Below are 15,059 nucleotides of genomic sequence, written 5' to 3' on the forward strand. Positions count from 1 at the left end.
GGGACGCTCAGTCGGCCGTCAGACTCAGCCGGACGGCAGCGGACACGATGGCTGGCCCGCTGGCCGGAACTCCGGGAGACCGGCGGCCGCGCGCCGTGCCGCTGGTCCGCTCGCTGCTGCGCTGGACGGCCCGTGCAGCCGGCCTGCTGGTGCTGCTGACGCTGGCCGGCCAGCAGCTGCTCGAGTTCCGCGCCCAGCCGGTCAGCTCGACCGTGGTGCGCAAGAAGGCGCCGTTTCCCCGTCTGACCGTGTGTCCGGCGGCCAGCCTGACCGACTACAGCCTGCTACTGGAGCGACAGCAGCAGCTGGTCAACGACTCCATCTCGCTGCTCGACTACTACAACCTCACCACGCCCGAGATGGTCGGGGTGTACCCGGGACTCATGCTCTTTGCTGATCATCTTGCACTGATTCCCAAGGAAAGTGATTTAGGGGTGTGGAAGCAACGCTATTACTTGTTTTGGCAGAGCGAAAACAGTCTTCAACCAACAAGGTGTCTGACTTTTGAGGCCAGCTCTTACCTTGAGGAACGCAGCAGCAACGAGCTGGAAATAACACTATACTTGCAAGCCTCTCCTCTTTTTACCGGCTTGCAAACGCTCGTCTCTCATCGGCTGTTCATTCACGGCAATGAAGTGCCAAATGTCCTCGACTTGGACCTCAACCAGCACGGAGTAGAGGTACCGTCAACGATCTTTCACGAGCTGCAGCCCGGTGAGCGCATCGCCACGTACCGTGTCACGGCGCGTCTTCGGCAGCTGGCCAACGTGAACCGCCGTCCGTGCCGCTCGGAGCCGGGCTACTCGCTCACCCAGTGTCTGAAGGAGTGTCTGTGGCGGCGGCTGGCGGCGCACATCGGCTGCCGGCTGCCCCACATGGTGGCAGCAGACGCCTACCTGCCGGAGATTCGTGGACCCGTCGACCATCTGCCCATGTGCAAACGACCCGTCCAGAAATATACCGGCTCAACGCTATCAATGTGCAAAGGAAGTTTTCTGAAGCGTCAAGAAAACATCTCTCAGATCTGCCTTAAAAATAGCTGTAATCAAGTTCATCCCTGGATTTGCGGTGCTGATCTATTGCAGGATGGGTGGCCAAAGCAGAATGTCAGTAACGAGTATCAAATCAACTGCCCATTACCAAAGACCGCACACATTTATTTGCCGTCAGACATTTTAATCAACTTGAAGAGCTGCGAGTGCCTGCCTGCATGCCATCAAGCGAACTACAGACTTCAAAAGATGAAGGACACCCTAGACTCTGACAGGTGTGCGGTCGGGATGGTTTTGACCTTCGACCTTGCCACTGAGGAACTCCAAGAATATCTCGCTTTCACTTCCAGCACCCTGTTGGCAAACCTGGGAGGTTTTATAGGCCTCATCACTGGCTTTTCTTACTTTACTCTGGTTGAGGCCACCGAGACCCTGTTGGCGACTGTAGCACAGCATTGGCAGACACGACGCAAAGCGAAAATCGGCATCTGGCGGCACGTTGCGACTGATCCATCCAATTGAGCAATCACCAACCTTCAGGCGCCCTTGTTGCAGGATCGCCAGAGTTGTTAAACATCGTTTTCATATCCTGACGTCAATTAACGGGACCTCCCACCTTCAAAAAGGTTAACCCGCGCATGACTGGGGTATTTTCCATAACGCGAGTGACTGGGGGGGGGGGGTCTCCAGAGCCCCCTCCTATCTCCGAAACTACTGAGCCGATCGTCAAAATTCAAACGGTATCTGATAGTCCTGGGAAAACTGTCGAGCGAAACCTATTTTCATTGACCTCGAGGTCACCGATGACATTAAAGGTCAGGTCAAAGTAAAAATTATCGGCATTTTTGCTTGTTCACAATTTAGGCTTTGACCGCCGGCTGACAAGTCCGATCAGGCTCATTTTTGGTTTACGCACTCCTTGATATATACATCGAATTTTACATCGAATCTGTGTCGAATCCCTAAGGAGGACCCTACGTAGGGACATAATAAACATGTGTTGCGGACCTCAGAGGGACACGTGAGCTGTGACCCCTCAGATGCCGGCTTGGGGTTAGCAAAGTCTGTCGCCTCAAAAGTTTGGCTGAACTATCAGAGGCCAGTTAAGGTTCACAGAAATGTTCGAAGGCTCAGATATCCCTGTATGGGCTTGGGCCCTCAGAGAACATGGACACCAGTGGGACTTTCAGAGGCCGGTTTGGGCCCTCTGAAAGCTTCGTTAGGGCTCAGTGGAGCTCCTTAGGAGCCTTTGTTTAAAGCAAGCTCATGAGCCCTGCGACACTTGTACAGTACTTGAGCCTCTCGCAGACATTTGACGAGAGTTGAGAAAGGCCCCGAAGACTTCGTTTCACGCTTTGAACGAACATTATGTCAGCACTCCAAAACTTATGAAAATCAGCTGTAAAATGTAATAAAAAACGAACTAGGAACATGGAATGAATCACAGCATTGACATTTCCGAATCTGGACTCAGAGTCTTGAAGATTTTGGCGACTGCGAGTCAGACTCTGGTTTGAACTGCACGCTCCAACCGAGTCTGACCTCACAGGCATTCTCAGAAAGGTACCCCCATTTTTTCCCCGACTCCAAAATCTCATCGGATCTGTATCGATCTCAGGGGGTGCCCGGTCCGAGGTTGGGGGGGGGGGGCAAGCTGCCCCGCTTGCCCCCCCCCCCCCGTGGCGACGCTAATGGCGTAGGGCCCTCAGAGCCGCCGGTAATGGGCCTTTAGAGGCACTGGTGTGGGGCCGTCATGCAGGTGCCGGTGCGGGCGCTCAGAAGTGCTAGTGTAATTCTCTCAGAGGCGCCGGTGAGGGTCCTTACAGGCGTTGCTCCGGGCCCTCATAGACGCTGGTGTAGAGCCGTTACAGACGGATGTGGCGCCTTTAGAGCTGCTGACGCGAACCCTCTACAAGCCGGCAGGGGTTCTCAGTGACCGGCAAGGGGCCCTTAGGCCGGCAGAAGAAGTTCCGTGGGGTCCTTTGGAGACCGGCATGGTACTGTCAGACGCCGGTTGGGCCCTCAGAGTCAACGGTGTGGGGCCCTCAACAACTCACCAGTTGGTGGCCTTTAGATGCACAGGTGTTGACTGTTGGATCCTCAGAGCCGCCGATATAGGGCTTTAACCCTCAACAACAACAACAACAAAACACATTTATTAAACCATAGACTTCAAACCACAGATTAAACATAAATAGAAATAAGCAAATAGTCCAGGTGGTGGTGCAAAAGCTGATGCTTAAATCGAGGCACCACCACCTGGTAACGTAAACAGAATAAATGAATATGGTCCAATCCACGGCCGCGGAGAGTCAGGTCGGCTGCCGCGACAGTTGGCATTGATAAGCGGTGATAGCGGGCCGGCGCCAGTCCACCGAGACGGGGCTATAGGTATCAGTCTGGAGGTGTTTTTGAGGAAGGATTGAAAGGCAAGGAGAACCTGAGGTGCGTTTTGCTTTGTCGTGTTGTGTCCGTGTAGAAGTGTGTCTAATTTCATGGTGTCTGATTGGTTGTTGAAATCAATGTTGAGGTGTGTGGATACTTGTGCAAAGAGTGTGGACCTCGTCAGTGCGTAGTGTGGGCAGTGAAGGATGAAGTGTTTTGTGTTTTCTTGTGTGTAGCCACAGGCGCACTCGGGGCTTGTTACTTTTTGTATAGAGCACTGGTGTGCGTTTAACTTGCGTTTAACTTAACTTGCGTTTAACTTTAACCTCGCCCGTATAGGGGGGGGGGGGGTCGAACGGACCCCCATGGTTTTTCGCGAATAACTCGCGTAAAAAGCGGTTGATCGCGACGAAACTTTCAGCACCCTCGCGTTATTCAATTTTACACCTACCCTGGAAATTTCATGACCCTGACCCAAATGACCTTTGACCTGTGACCTACTTTTCGAGACCATGTTTGGCTTGGCCAGAATCGCGATTCGGCGTATGTCGGCTCGCATTAGCGGCGCGTTTGCAGTCTTTTCGTGATTTCAAGCGTTGAAACATGTGATATGGTGTAGCCCCCATGCATTAGGGTAGGTGTCAAGGTCACCTGAAGGTCAGGTCAGGTCATTGACTTTTGATGACCTCGGTTCACTTTGTCGAGTTTTACATGTTTCTAGGCCAGTTTTTGGAGCTGCATTCGAATTTAGCAACCATATGAACATTTACGAAGTAGTTTTGGTGCCTTCGTAGCATGTTACGAAGCTGTCACACAGTGGGCCAGGCGCATCAAAAAAGCGGAATTAAGTCGAAAATCAACTTCGGTGAAATTCCTGTAATTATGGGATAGAGTATTGTAAAAATGTCCAAAGTTTCCGAATAAGCAAGTTTCCTTTCCCCAATGTCAGGGCAGATAATGCTATAACGTCGCAAAGTAGGACTTACCGACTGGAGATGGAAATGACTGCTGTTTAACATATTCCGTTCCCCCGATTCAAAAGCTCTCAGCGTAAAATCATTAAAGTTATTCCGTACAAAATAGCTTTAAAAAAAAAACAGCCGGTATTTCTGCGCATGTTTCTCGTACTCAAGTTCCCGGGAACTATTTCATGCTTACTAGTAGCGGTGGGGTTTACAGTGCCTGTTCGGAACCGTGGTAGTGCAACGATGCAATGAATTTATATAAGGATATAAAGAAAACGTCACCGAACAACACGAAGATATTTGCTGCCTGACTTTCCTCAACGTGTATAGCTTGCTGCCCAATGCAAATATTTTGCGCATTTTTGCGCGAAATGGACAAATAAGGGTTTAACCCTCGCCGGCATAGGCCGTTTTGCATCCCTCGACGGCACAGGGGGATGCGACCCTCCTCGCGTTTGGCCCCTAATTGAGCTAGAGCCTCGCGGAAAAAACCATCGTGTAGGTCGTCACGAGACAAAGCCAACGGTACCCGGTTTTAAGGTCATAGGTCAAATGGTGACCTCTGAGGTCAGGTCAATGACCGAAAGTCGGGACCTGTTAGAACGTCGTATAGTGTGGCTGCTAAGGGGGTTTTCGGGATGCTGATCACGAATATCATGTTAGTTTTGATCACAGATGATGTCTTCATGCATTTAGGCCAGGTCGGGTCAGCTCAGGTCAGGTCAACCAGTAGGGTAAGGGCGGGTAAGAGTACGCGGGCGATAAGAGTACGCATTAGCTGTTTTGGTTGCTTAGCAACGCGGGCTTGTCGAGTTCATGAAGTGACATGAAGCCGCCAGTGCGTGCTTGTCACCAACGGAACGTGGGCGTTGAGCGGTGACGCTGTTGAGTTTAAGGCGATGAATATTATTTTCGAGCGTTATGATATTATTATGGTATGGTACAATAATTTTGATACTTGGCAGTTGAGATAAGGTACATTTCCGTGATTGTTGTGGGAAACTTGTGAGGTTATCTGGGGAAATACTGTGCAGTGCAATATTCTGTTTGCGAAGTTTTGCACAACGTTTCGGGGTTGTTTTGTGCGCGAATTGCATGTACGGTAAGAGGACGCACTGTTCAGGAGGGTAAGAGTACGCAGAATTATACATTAAATCGAATATACAGAAATATGAAATTATTAATCTATCGCTCAATGACGTTTGTTTTGTAGGTATATCATCAATGGAGCACTGTGATGCAGATGCGTACCCGAAATTCTTCCAAATACGAGTTATTCTCCCTTTTGATTGTACATTTTTTTAAGAAACACACGACATGATTATTTCCTGACTTATAGACTTCAAAGATTTATTTTATGTTTTTCTTTTTGGATACTAGAATTAACTTAAATGCCTTCTGAGTTTGAAGTCAAGCATTTGGACAGTACAAGCTGCATAGGTGTGTGTTCATATGCTTGCGTACTCCACCCGCCTGGCGTGCGTACTCTTACACACCCCAGGCGGTAAGAGTACGCAACTGCAGCGGTTCAGAAAATGTCAGTTTTAGACCACTTCCATTTACGCTGAAGGATCGTTGCCCCATGGGTTGATGGCTAATTCAATGAACTTTAATATTCCCTATTTGCGATTTCTTTCTTTCAAATATTAAACAAATGAGAGCAAGAAATCCACTAAGTGCGTACTCTTATACGACTTCACCCTTGACTTCCCGAATTTATTAAGACCATTATTCCTAACACAAGACAGCAAAACACAACACGAACTTTACGAAATATTTCAGCTCAAACAATACCATTGGCCAGAACCACATCCTATCACCGATCCTTCGTCCCATCCTCTACAAGCCTCTGGAACACATTGCCCGAACATCTACGCACAAACAATAACTACTTTACCTTTAAAAAACACCTAAAAGAACTGATTACACAACCCCGTCCACCTCTGTATTATTTCCTAGGCACAAAAACAGGCAACATTTTACACACAAAACTACGACTGAATACTTCAAAACTTAATGCTCATCTTTTCTCCATACAACAAGCTAATTCACCCTCTTGCACTTGCGGCTATAATTCTGAAAACACAAAACATTTCCTACTTTCCTGTCCACTTTATCATACTCAGCGAAACATTCTTTACAACACCGTGTCGCCCGTCATCCGCACTGACTTTTCCACTCTCCCTTCCTCCAAACAACTCGACATCCTTATCCACGGTACACACCTGAGTCGTGAGGAGGGCCGTGTGGTTGCCACCGCTGTCCAATCCTTCATCATCCTTACCCATCACTTATAAAATACAACATCCCAAGTCCCAATCCTCACCACTACCGTGGTCGGACGAGTGGGCGCGGTGCGGGGCAGCCTTGCAGTGCCGCCGGGGTCGTGGAGCGTTACCGGGCTTGGGCGGTCCGGTCGATCGACGATCACTTTGACATGTTTTGCAACATAAATATTTTTATTCCGTTCTTCTTGTTCCATTGTGTTTCATCATTATTATTGTTGCTAAATACGTTAAGTACTTCTCGTTTAGCAAGCGGCGCCATGATTTAAGTGCGTAGCACTTTTGCGCCAATTGCATACTTTATTTGTTATATTCATCTGTTTGTTATTGAATAAATGGTCTCTCTCTCTCTCTCTCTCTCTCTCTCTCTCTCTCTCCCTATGGGTCCTGCCGGGTATTCGTAGTAGGTGTCAACCCGCCTCTGACAGCTTCGTAACATGTTACGAAGGCACCAAAACTACTTCGTAAATGTTCAAATGGTTCCTAAATTCGAATTCAGCTCAAAAAACTAGCCCAGAAACATGTAAAACTCGAAAAAGTGAACCGAGGTCATCGAAGGTCAATGACCTGACCTGACCTTCAGGTGACCTTTACACCCACCCTAATGCATGGGACCAACATCATATCACATGTTTGAACGCTTGAAACCACGAAAAGACTGCAAACGCACGGCCAATGCGGCATAGTGCCCGCCTGTCCCAGGCATATGTGCAGCGCAGAAATTAAATAATGACGTCATAGGTCAGTGACCTAGCGTAACCAATCAAAATTGAAAATGGATATTGGATTCGGCTTTAGCATGATATTTTACCCTGTAACGAATCGTTTTTGGCACCGCAGCTGTGCTCAATGATTTAATTCCGTTTTTTTGAAGCGCCTGGCCCACTGTGTGTCAGAGGCGGTTGACACCTACTAGGAATACCTACCCGGTAGGACCCCTACTGGTTGCCTGACCTGACCTGACTCGACCTGGACTAAATGCATGAAGACATCATCTGTGATCAAAACTAACATGATATTCGTGATCAGCACCCCGAAAACCCCATAGCAGCTACACTTTACGACGTTCTAACAGGTACCGATTTTCCCGACTTTTGGGTCATTGACCTGACCTGCAAGGTCAACCAATGACCTAGGACCTTAAAAGTGGGTATCATCGGCTCCCTTTCGTCACGGGCAACACGCTCGTTTTTTTCCGCGAAGCTCTAGCTCGATCAGGGGCGAAACGGCAAGGGGGAGTCCAACGGACCCCCCCCCCCCCCTTATACGTTCGCGGTTGGAAAAACACCAATACGGGCGAGGGTTAAAATAGGCACTGGTGTAGACACTCAGAGTTGGGGGTGTGAAACCCTCAGAGACACCGGTGTGGGCCCTCAAAAGGCGCCGATGAGGGCCCCCACAGTTGCCGTTATGAGGCCCTTAGCAAAATAAGTGTGGAACCATCACAGGCGGGAAATGCCCCTAGAACTGGCCCCTCATAGGCCGGTAAGAACTATCAGAGGCCAGTAACGGGCCTTTGGAGACCACCGAGGGGCCCTTAAAAGCTGCAAGAGGCCCTCAGAAGCCGGCGTGGGCCCTTATGGAGATTTTGTTGTGGTTATTTAGGGCCCATGAGGTGCTCTAGCGAGCCCCATGGGGCCCTTCTGAGTCGAAATATGGCCATCGTTAACCCTCAGCGGTCAAATAGCGTCGCAGGGCCTCTCGGACCCGAGGATCCCTTTGAACCCGATGGGGGCGGGGGTACGTGTCCCCTTAGATCCCTAGCTACGCCACTGTTTCATATGCATAATGTCAGGTACCTATTTTAGGCTCGCCCCCCCTCCCCCCTCAACTTGAAAATCGTTCCCGGTCTTCTGGCGGCTTTTGTGACCATCGTGATTCGTGACCCCAGCGTTGTGTGATTGCTTGCTTCAGCCAGTGAGTGATGACAAAGTCTAAAGCAGTAAGCATGGAATAGGAATTGCAGCAAACGAGCTCTGAAGTGCCTGCATTTATGCTGTGCCGCATGGTCTGTATTTGTTCAATAGATAGCGCTAGTGGTAAGCGCCTGCATTTATGCTGTACCGCATAGTTTATATATTCTCAATAGATGGCGCTAGTAGTAACGCCTGCAACTACACTGTGCCGCATGACACGTTGCTAATAAAAAGCGACTGCTTTTGAATCCCGACTGGCGAGTGGCGACAGAGTTGGGAGGGGAGGGGGAGGGGAGGATAGAAATCGGCAACGCAGCTCCGGGCTGGCAGCCGATGCCGGCCGTGAAGCCGTGGAGCCCACCAGCATGACTAACACGTTGAGTTACCATATTGTCTTGGTCAGAAAACTACGAACGCCTCTATTGAAAAAGCAGCCAGAGCCTATCAACCGTTTGGAAACGCACACAAGTACAAGGTGATAAACATCGGATACGATATGCCCGAGTGGTTTGAATTATGTTTAAGGAAAACATTACTATAAAAATAATTGAAATTGGAATGGAAAAATATCGTCAAAACCTCTAAGCTCTAACATCTAAACTAAGTTGATTAAAGAACTTAGGTTTCTTTTTAAAGTGACACATTCAGCTCGTTTATGAAGTGTATTTCGTAATTACAGTGAATATCATCACTACTTTGACTTTCACCGATCCTATACCAAAGTCAACGGTCAGTGAGCCCGACCGGCTCACTGCACGCGTGTATAAAACGTGTTAAGGCGGCTTCAGTTACAAAAACGATCTCCAATCTGACATTCGGTCGCTCGTACATATCAGAGTAATTCTACCAATGAACAATGAACATAATTAAGGTTTTAAGCCCATTTTCGGATCACATGTGGGAATCGACACGCATTCATTGGGTCGCTCTGTAAAATCCTGACGTGCAGTTTGGCTGATGCACAACGCCCTGCATGTAGAGTATATACTGAGATCTTCTGTAAACCAGCACTCTTATCTGAGTCCCACACATCCCTATATCACCGTTAGTATATCGCGCATACCCCATTTCAACGAACCAAATCGTTAATACACAAAACAACAATCATTTAAATCGTTCGCATTATCTTGGCAGACCGACGCACAACGTTAGCCCGCACTCATCACTCAGGCCAGTTGCGATATCCTCCACTAAAGCTGTCTCACAGGCCCTCCCAGCTGGCGTGGGCCGTGCAGATAGGAACCATCACGTAACGCTACATCGAGGCCGCATCATTCCTCACTGAATCGTCAATCCTGGCCAGCCCTTCACACTCACTCAGCCTCATTCCGTTCTAGTCCCGAGGCGTGTTACAGCAGGCTCTGCGCCTACAGCCACAGCCGCGGCTCATACGTCATCGTCATCATCGATCGACATCAGGTTGACGGCATCGCGCGGCTCCTCGTCCCAAAGGCAGAGCTGCTTGCGCGTCACACTGTAGTCAAACACGTGGCAGCGCCGGCAGGTGCGGATGCCACAGCGGTAGCTGACCGTCTGCCCGTCGGCGTCGCGGCCTTTGCAGTATTTGAGGCTGCACGGGTACCAGCTGATACAGAGGTGGTAGCGACACCGGCACGGCTCGGCCAGCGAGGAGACGGAGCTGCAGCGGGGTTCCGAGGTGGCCGGCGGCAGCGGCGACAGCGCCCGCTCCAGCTGGTCCAGCGACGGCGCGTCCAGATCCGCCGCTGCGGACAGTCAGAACCAGATGGCAGATAGTACAGGGAGCCTGAGCTGGCGAGAATTGCGTGGGACAGGTGAAAAATTGAAAAGATTCGCCCAACGTGGGGCTCGAACCCACGACCCTGGGATTAAGAGTCCCATGCTCTACCGACTGAGCTAGCCGGGCGGTGAGGACCAGAGGGTGCAGTTGTTGTACAGGTTAAAAAGACGGTCATTTAAAAGATATCATCTTGCCTTCACCACATATGTACTACACTCTCATAAGCTTACAGGATTACTTTACTACGCGTAAGCTTATACAATATACAAGCTACCTTTTTGTTGGAATAAGGTTCTCCACACTAATACGCCTTCCTTCCAGTCCTGATGTACTCGTTTCTCTGGAATTCCGACGGAAACGGTCGGACATCATCGAGACTTTCAAAATATTGAAAGGCTTCGACAAGGTGGACTTCCAAAGAGAGTGCCCGTGTTGTCACAACAGCATGATCAGCATCAATTGGGACCCAGAAAAGCCTTCTTTGCGGCACGAGTAACACAGACATGGAACAAGCTGTCAACCCACACCATCGATGCTCCAAATGTCGATGTGTTCAAGTATAGATTGGGGCAGGAATGGAAGGACCACCCTGAAAAGTTCAACTCAAAGTTCTCATACTAATGATCATCGTGGCCATCAATGTGTGGCCTCACCTAGCATAGCAGCCTACTCGTCTTTGTCAGAAGAAGAGGAGGCATCTCTTGAGTAAAGGGTCTGATTACTCGAAAGGGTACCTAATGACCTTTACTTAAGGTAAATACTTAAGGTAAATGTAAAAGCAAGAGAAGAGGGGAGTGACTGAAGCCCCTACTACACTGTAGAAAAGCACCGATATTGATGTTGATATTGATATTGAGAGCCCATTTGCACAATATAGCGCCACACCGTACTCTCAGTGCACAGTGCACGGCGTGCACACCCTTCCCCGTCCCGTCCCGCTCCACCGCGGACCGACCTCTGTGCGCGGCCACGTGCTGGATATCCTGGTGGCGGGAGTAGGTGGCGCCACCGGCCTCTCCGCACAGCTGGCGCACGTGCGGCGAGACGGCCGCCGACCGGTTCAGGTGCAGCCGCACCTCCATCTGGTAACTGAGCTCGGGCAGCTCGTCCTCCGCCTGACGCTCGGCCCGAGGGTTTTTCTGAAAAGACGGAGGGGCACGATGACATACTTACAAGACGAGTTCCGGCAGCCAAGCCGCGTGTTTCGGCTAAAGTTTCGCTGGAGATGAATATTTTTTCTTTTTTTACGGCATCACTGATATGTGAGGTGACTTTCGAAACAAAAACAAGCATATGTTAACACGCGCAGTGGAAGGGTTGCGAGTACTACGCCCAGTGGAAGGGGGGGGGCGGATGTCGCCCCCCCCCCCTAAGATCTCAGCTCCCACTGGAGCTAGAAAGACGAAATTTGGAGGGTAGGTGGAGGCCATGGGGAACTCTGTTGTGTGTGAATTTCATGACCCTAGGTCAATATCTTCAAGGTCAAATGAGGTCAAATGTGGTCAAATCTGCCATATTTGCGACTTTTTTGCGTTTACACGCCGATAACGCGAAAAGTTACCGGCCGATTTTCTTTTTTATTTCACTATACGAAAGACCAAACATTTGTGAGTATGTGTGGTGAATTTCAAGTTAAACCAACAATGAATATGGCAGTTAGAAGCCTGTTAAGGGTAAGATGTCGCCGGCTGAAGCGGGATCGGCCGACGCGGGAAACGCGGCAATAACAATTTTGTGTTTACACACTCATAACTCAAGTTGTTACCGGCCGATTTTCAAAATTCTTTGACCATATGATTGCCTGTACATTTCTGAGTCTTCTCACCAAATTTGACGCGAATCTAATGTAATCAGCGGTAAGGAGCGCGATGTAAAGACGGAACCGTCCCGCCCCGGCACAGTCTACAATTCAGGCGGCGCGTAACGGCTAGCGCCGGCCGCAGCGCCGCCGCGCCGCCGCCGCGGCAGGATGTTTGACTTTACCCCGCTATTACTAGAAAAGTTGTGAACCGATTTTCTTATTTCTTGCACGGCAAGATCCGCAATTCAATTCTGGACAGGTAGCCAAAATTTCACATTAATATTATGTTTGCGGCGCGAGTTATTGGCGAAAAACAGGAGGGGTGGGCGAAATCCGCCCCCCCCCTTCCACTGCGCGTGTTAAGGATAGGAAGGTACCGTCGATTATTGCCGGATATTCTATGCATTAACTTATTCAATAACATTCCTTGAGAGTTGAGACGTGTTGTGTCCACAAACCTCGTATAAACCAAGGTGCAAACATCGCGAACGAAAAGAAATACTACGGATCCATTAGACGTTACCGACCTGTCTCAGTTTTGAGATGGCGTCTGAGGCGATGTAGTCGCCCTTGTCCACCTTCGTGACGAAGCACATCACCTGGTACTGACTCTGCCCGCGCTCCTCCTCGCCGAGAATCAGCGCCTGGAATATCTGCACCTCCTGACGGGAGGCGCGCGGGACCGTCAGTGGTCGATGGAGATCACATACAAATGCACGATTTGAAGGAAAATTGATGGAACTTCAGAATAGCGTATGTAGCTAGTTAACTATTCAACCAATTTTAGATCTTGGACTTTGCAGACACTAGCATACTATTTCCAAACAAAGACATCCAAACTTTACACCAACCACACACTACAACTATTGTGGACTGTGGTATCAGAGTTCAGCGTTGATTAAAAAAAAGAAGTGTTGCAACTTGGAGCCTAATGATCCCAGATTCAGAGGTGTTTGTTTAAATAACAGCTAGGTATTTAACACTTCTTGAAAGATTGACAAATGACATCAATACTTGAGGAATAGGATATCCAGCATGTCAAAGAACACCAAGAACATTATTTCAGCTAACATTTTTGAAGTCGACCAGATGTGTGATGATAGTGCCATCTGGTTTGATGAACTCCAGGGTGGTGAAGTCTTCTGTCACATTGCCACTGAGAGTCTCTTCAATTAGTTCTCCTCCCTGAAACAAGGAACTTGAGTCACATCATGCTGTTATGAATTTCATGCAGCCACAGTAGGTTAGTATTTAGTATCAGTAGTACTACAGTTATCTGTGTATCTTGCTATTGTTATCAGTTTGATGACAAATTGCAATATTATTGATAAAGCAGACAAAAAGCTACAGAAAATGGCATTCATCTGTAAGTATTACAAATTAAATGACTATAAGAAGTTGAAATTTCTGGCTCCACACTGGGTTCACAAAAAGTGATTGATGTTTATGGGCGAGTGGCAGCTCAGTGCCTCCACTTTCCAATGCCCATGTTATACATAATACAGAAAATGTTACCAAATAATTTATTCTGAATTACCTACAGCTCTGCCACTTGTGGACCACCATCAAAACCGATTATCCATCCAACTCAATCAAACGAAACCGATCCAAGATTTGAGGCCCTGATACCATGAACCCAGCTTGTAAGTGTAACCACAAATTCACAATGAATCATGACCATCATTATTGCATGCCAACACCAGGAACTCACCTGATTACGAGCATTTATTTTGAGCAGTCCCGAGACTATTGAAGCTGACAGCAAAAAAGCTATCAATCTGAACATTTCAAAACTGAATTTCATAATCTATCCAATCCAGTCTCAGCATCCAGTATCATTAGGAATTGATAAATCAATTTTTAATACTTAAATTAGCTTGTTTACCCCTATGTTGATGTTGACAGTTGATGTGAATCAGTTCTAGCCTGTGCAAGACAATACCTATGATTTATGACCTTTATTTAGCCATTAAATATCTCGCTATTCAGTGGCTGGCTTGAATACCATGCAGAATCGTTAAACGTATGCAAATTATGAAAAAAAGTATCAGTAGACACAAATGTTGTTGTTGTTGTTGGAGAGTTAGGGCGCGCACAGTAGACACAAACAACAAGCGCAAATGATAAATTTTACATTTGTAGCGCACCTTATTTGTGATTTAAAGGGACCCTCCCACCTTCAAAAAAGTTTATGGAATGGCATGAAAGTGATGTCGCTCGGTTCAGAAAGAGCGAAAACGAATATCTACCAAATTTCACCGAAAAATATTCACCGGTTTTCAAGATATTAGACTTTTACTTTTGTTTACTTTTTTGGGATCTCCGTTGTTTCTAGCGACTTTATTTTAGAAGTGCGGCGTTTGCGGCAGATGTTGCGCGCAAATAGCGCGTGCTACAAAACGTTTTAGTCAAACATTTAAAAATCGTTAGATATCTGCGCTGACGTCACACATTCAGAGGGGTATTCCTAAGCATTAGCCCCTCTGAATCAAAATGCTGCAATTTTGAAATTCAATATTTCCGATTTAAGGCATTTCTCGATGTTGTGAGTGCCGAAACCGGTAATTGTGAGCCAGGGACCCCATTTTGGCTATCTCAACTCAAATCTAATGTTAAGGTGGGAGGGTCCCTTTAATGCCCGTGTTCAATAGCAGAACCAGCAGAATGTTCCTAGCAGAAGATTTAACTATTGACAGGCTCACGCAATTTTACTCAAGTCTCACTTTTTGTTTCTTCGGATCACTGTATGGATGTTTTCTAACTAATATGCCTTGCTAATATGTCTTGCTGCATTACATTTTCCGCCCATGTTCTCTTTTCGGCTCATCAATTTATCCCATATGTTTACTTCTTTACGAGTTTTTGATTTTTCCCAATTGAACCCACCCAGCGTCATATTCTTGTGCATATTTCTGGAATAAATTAAAACTATCTTTGAAGAATCTTGATTAGAAAA

The 15,059-nt window shown here is 48.0% G+C and overlaps 1 protein-coding gene and 1 non-coding gene across 2 annotated transcripts; both read right to left on the reverse strand.

Moving 5' to 3' along the window:
- Positions 1-9,191: 9,191 nt before the first annotated feature.
- On the reverse strand, positions 9,192-14,999 carry LOC122368621 (out at first protein-like). The gene is made up of 6 exons (XM_043342760.1): positions 14,990-14,999; positions 14,377-14,381; positions 13,175-13,288; positions 12,631-12,765; positions 11,258-11,441; positions 9,192-10,267 (listed from the first exon to the last, which is right to left on the reverse strand). Exons 1-6 carry the CDS (start codon positions 14,997-14,999, stop codon positions 9,930-9,932), a joined length of 786 nt encoding a protein of 261 aa, XP_043198695.1. The 3' UTR covers positions 9,192-9,929.
- Positions 10,356-10,428, reverse strand: Trnak-cuu. Its single transcript has one exon. It is a non-coding gene; the product is annotated as a tRNA-Lys (tRNA).
- Positions 15,000-15,059: the final 60 nt, after the last annotated feature.

This window comes from Amphibalanus amphitrite, unplaced genomic scaffold (genome assembly GCF_019059575.1).
Source record: "Amphibalanus amphitrite isolate SeventyFive unplaced genomic scaffold, NRLGWU_Aamphi_draft 000962F_arrow, whole genome shotgun sequence".
Taxonomy (NCBI): domain Eukaryota; kingdom Metazoa; phylum Arthropoda; class Thecostraca; order Balanomorpha; family Balanidae; genus Amphibalanus; species Amphibalanus amphitrite.

Bases quoted from the DNA above. Each gene is read 5' to 3' on its own strand.
- LOC122368621 (XM_043342760.1), bottom strand. The intron at 12,766-13,174 runs GTTAGCTGAAAT...GCCTCCCGTCAG, and splicing joins ATCTGGTCGACTTCAAAAAT to GAGGTGCAGATATTCCAGGC. The intron at 11,442-12,630 runs GTCGGTAACGTC...CCGTCTTTTCAG, and splicing joins CCATCTCAAAACTGAGACAG to AAAAACCCTCGGGCCGAGCG.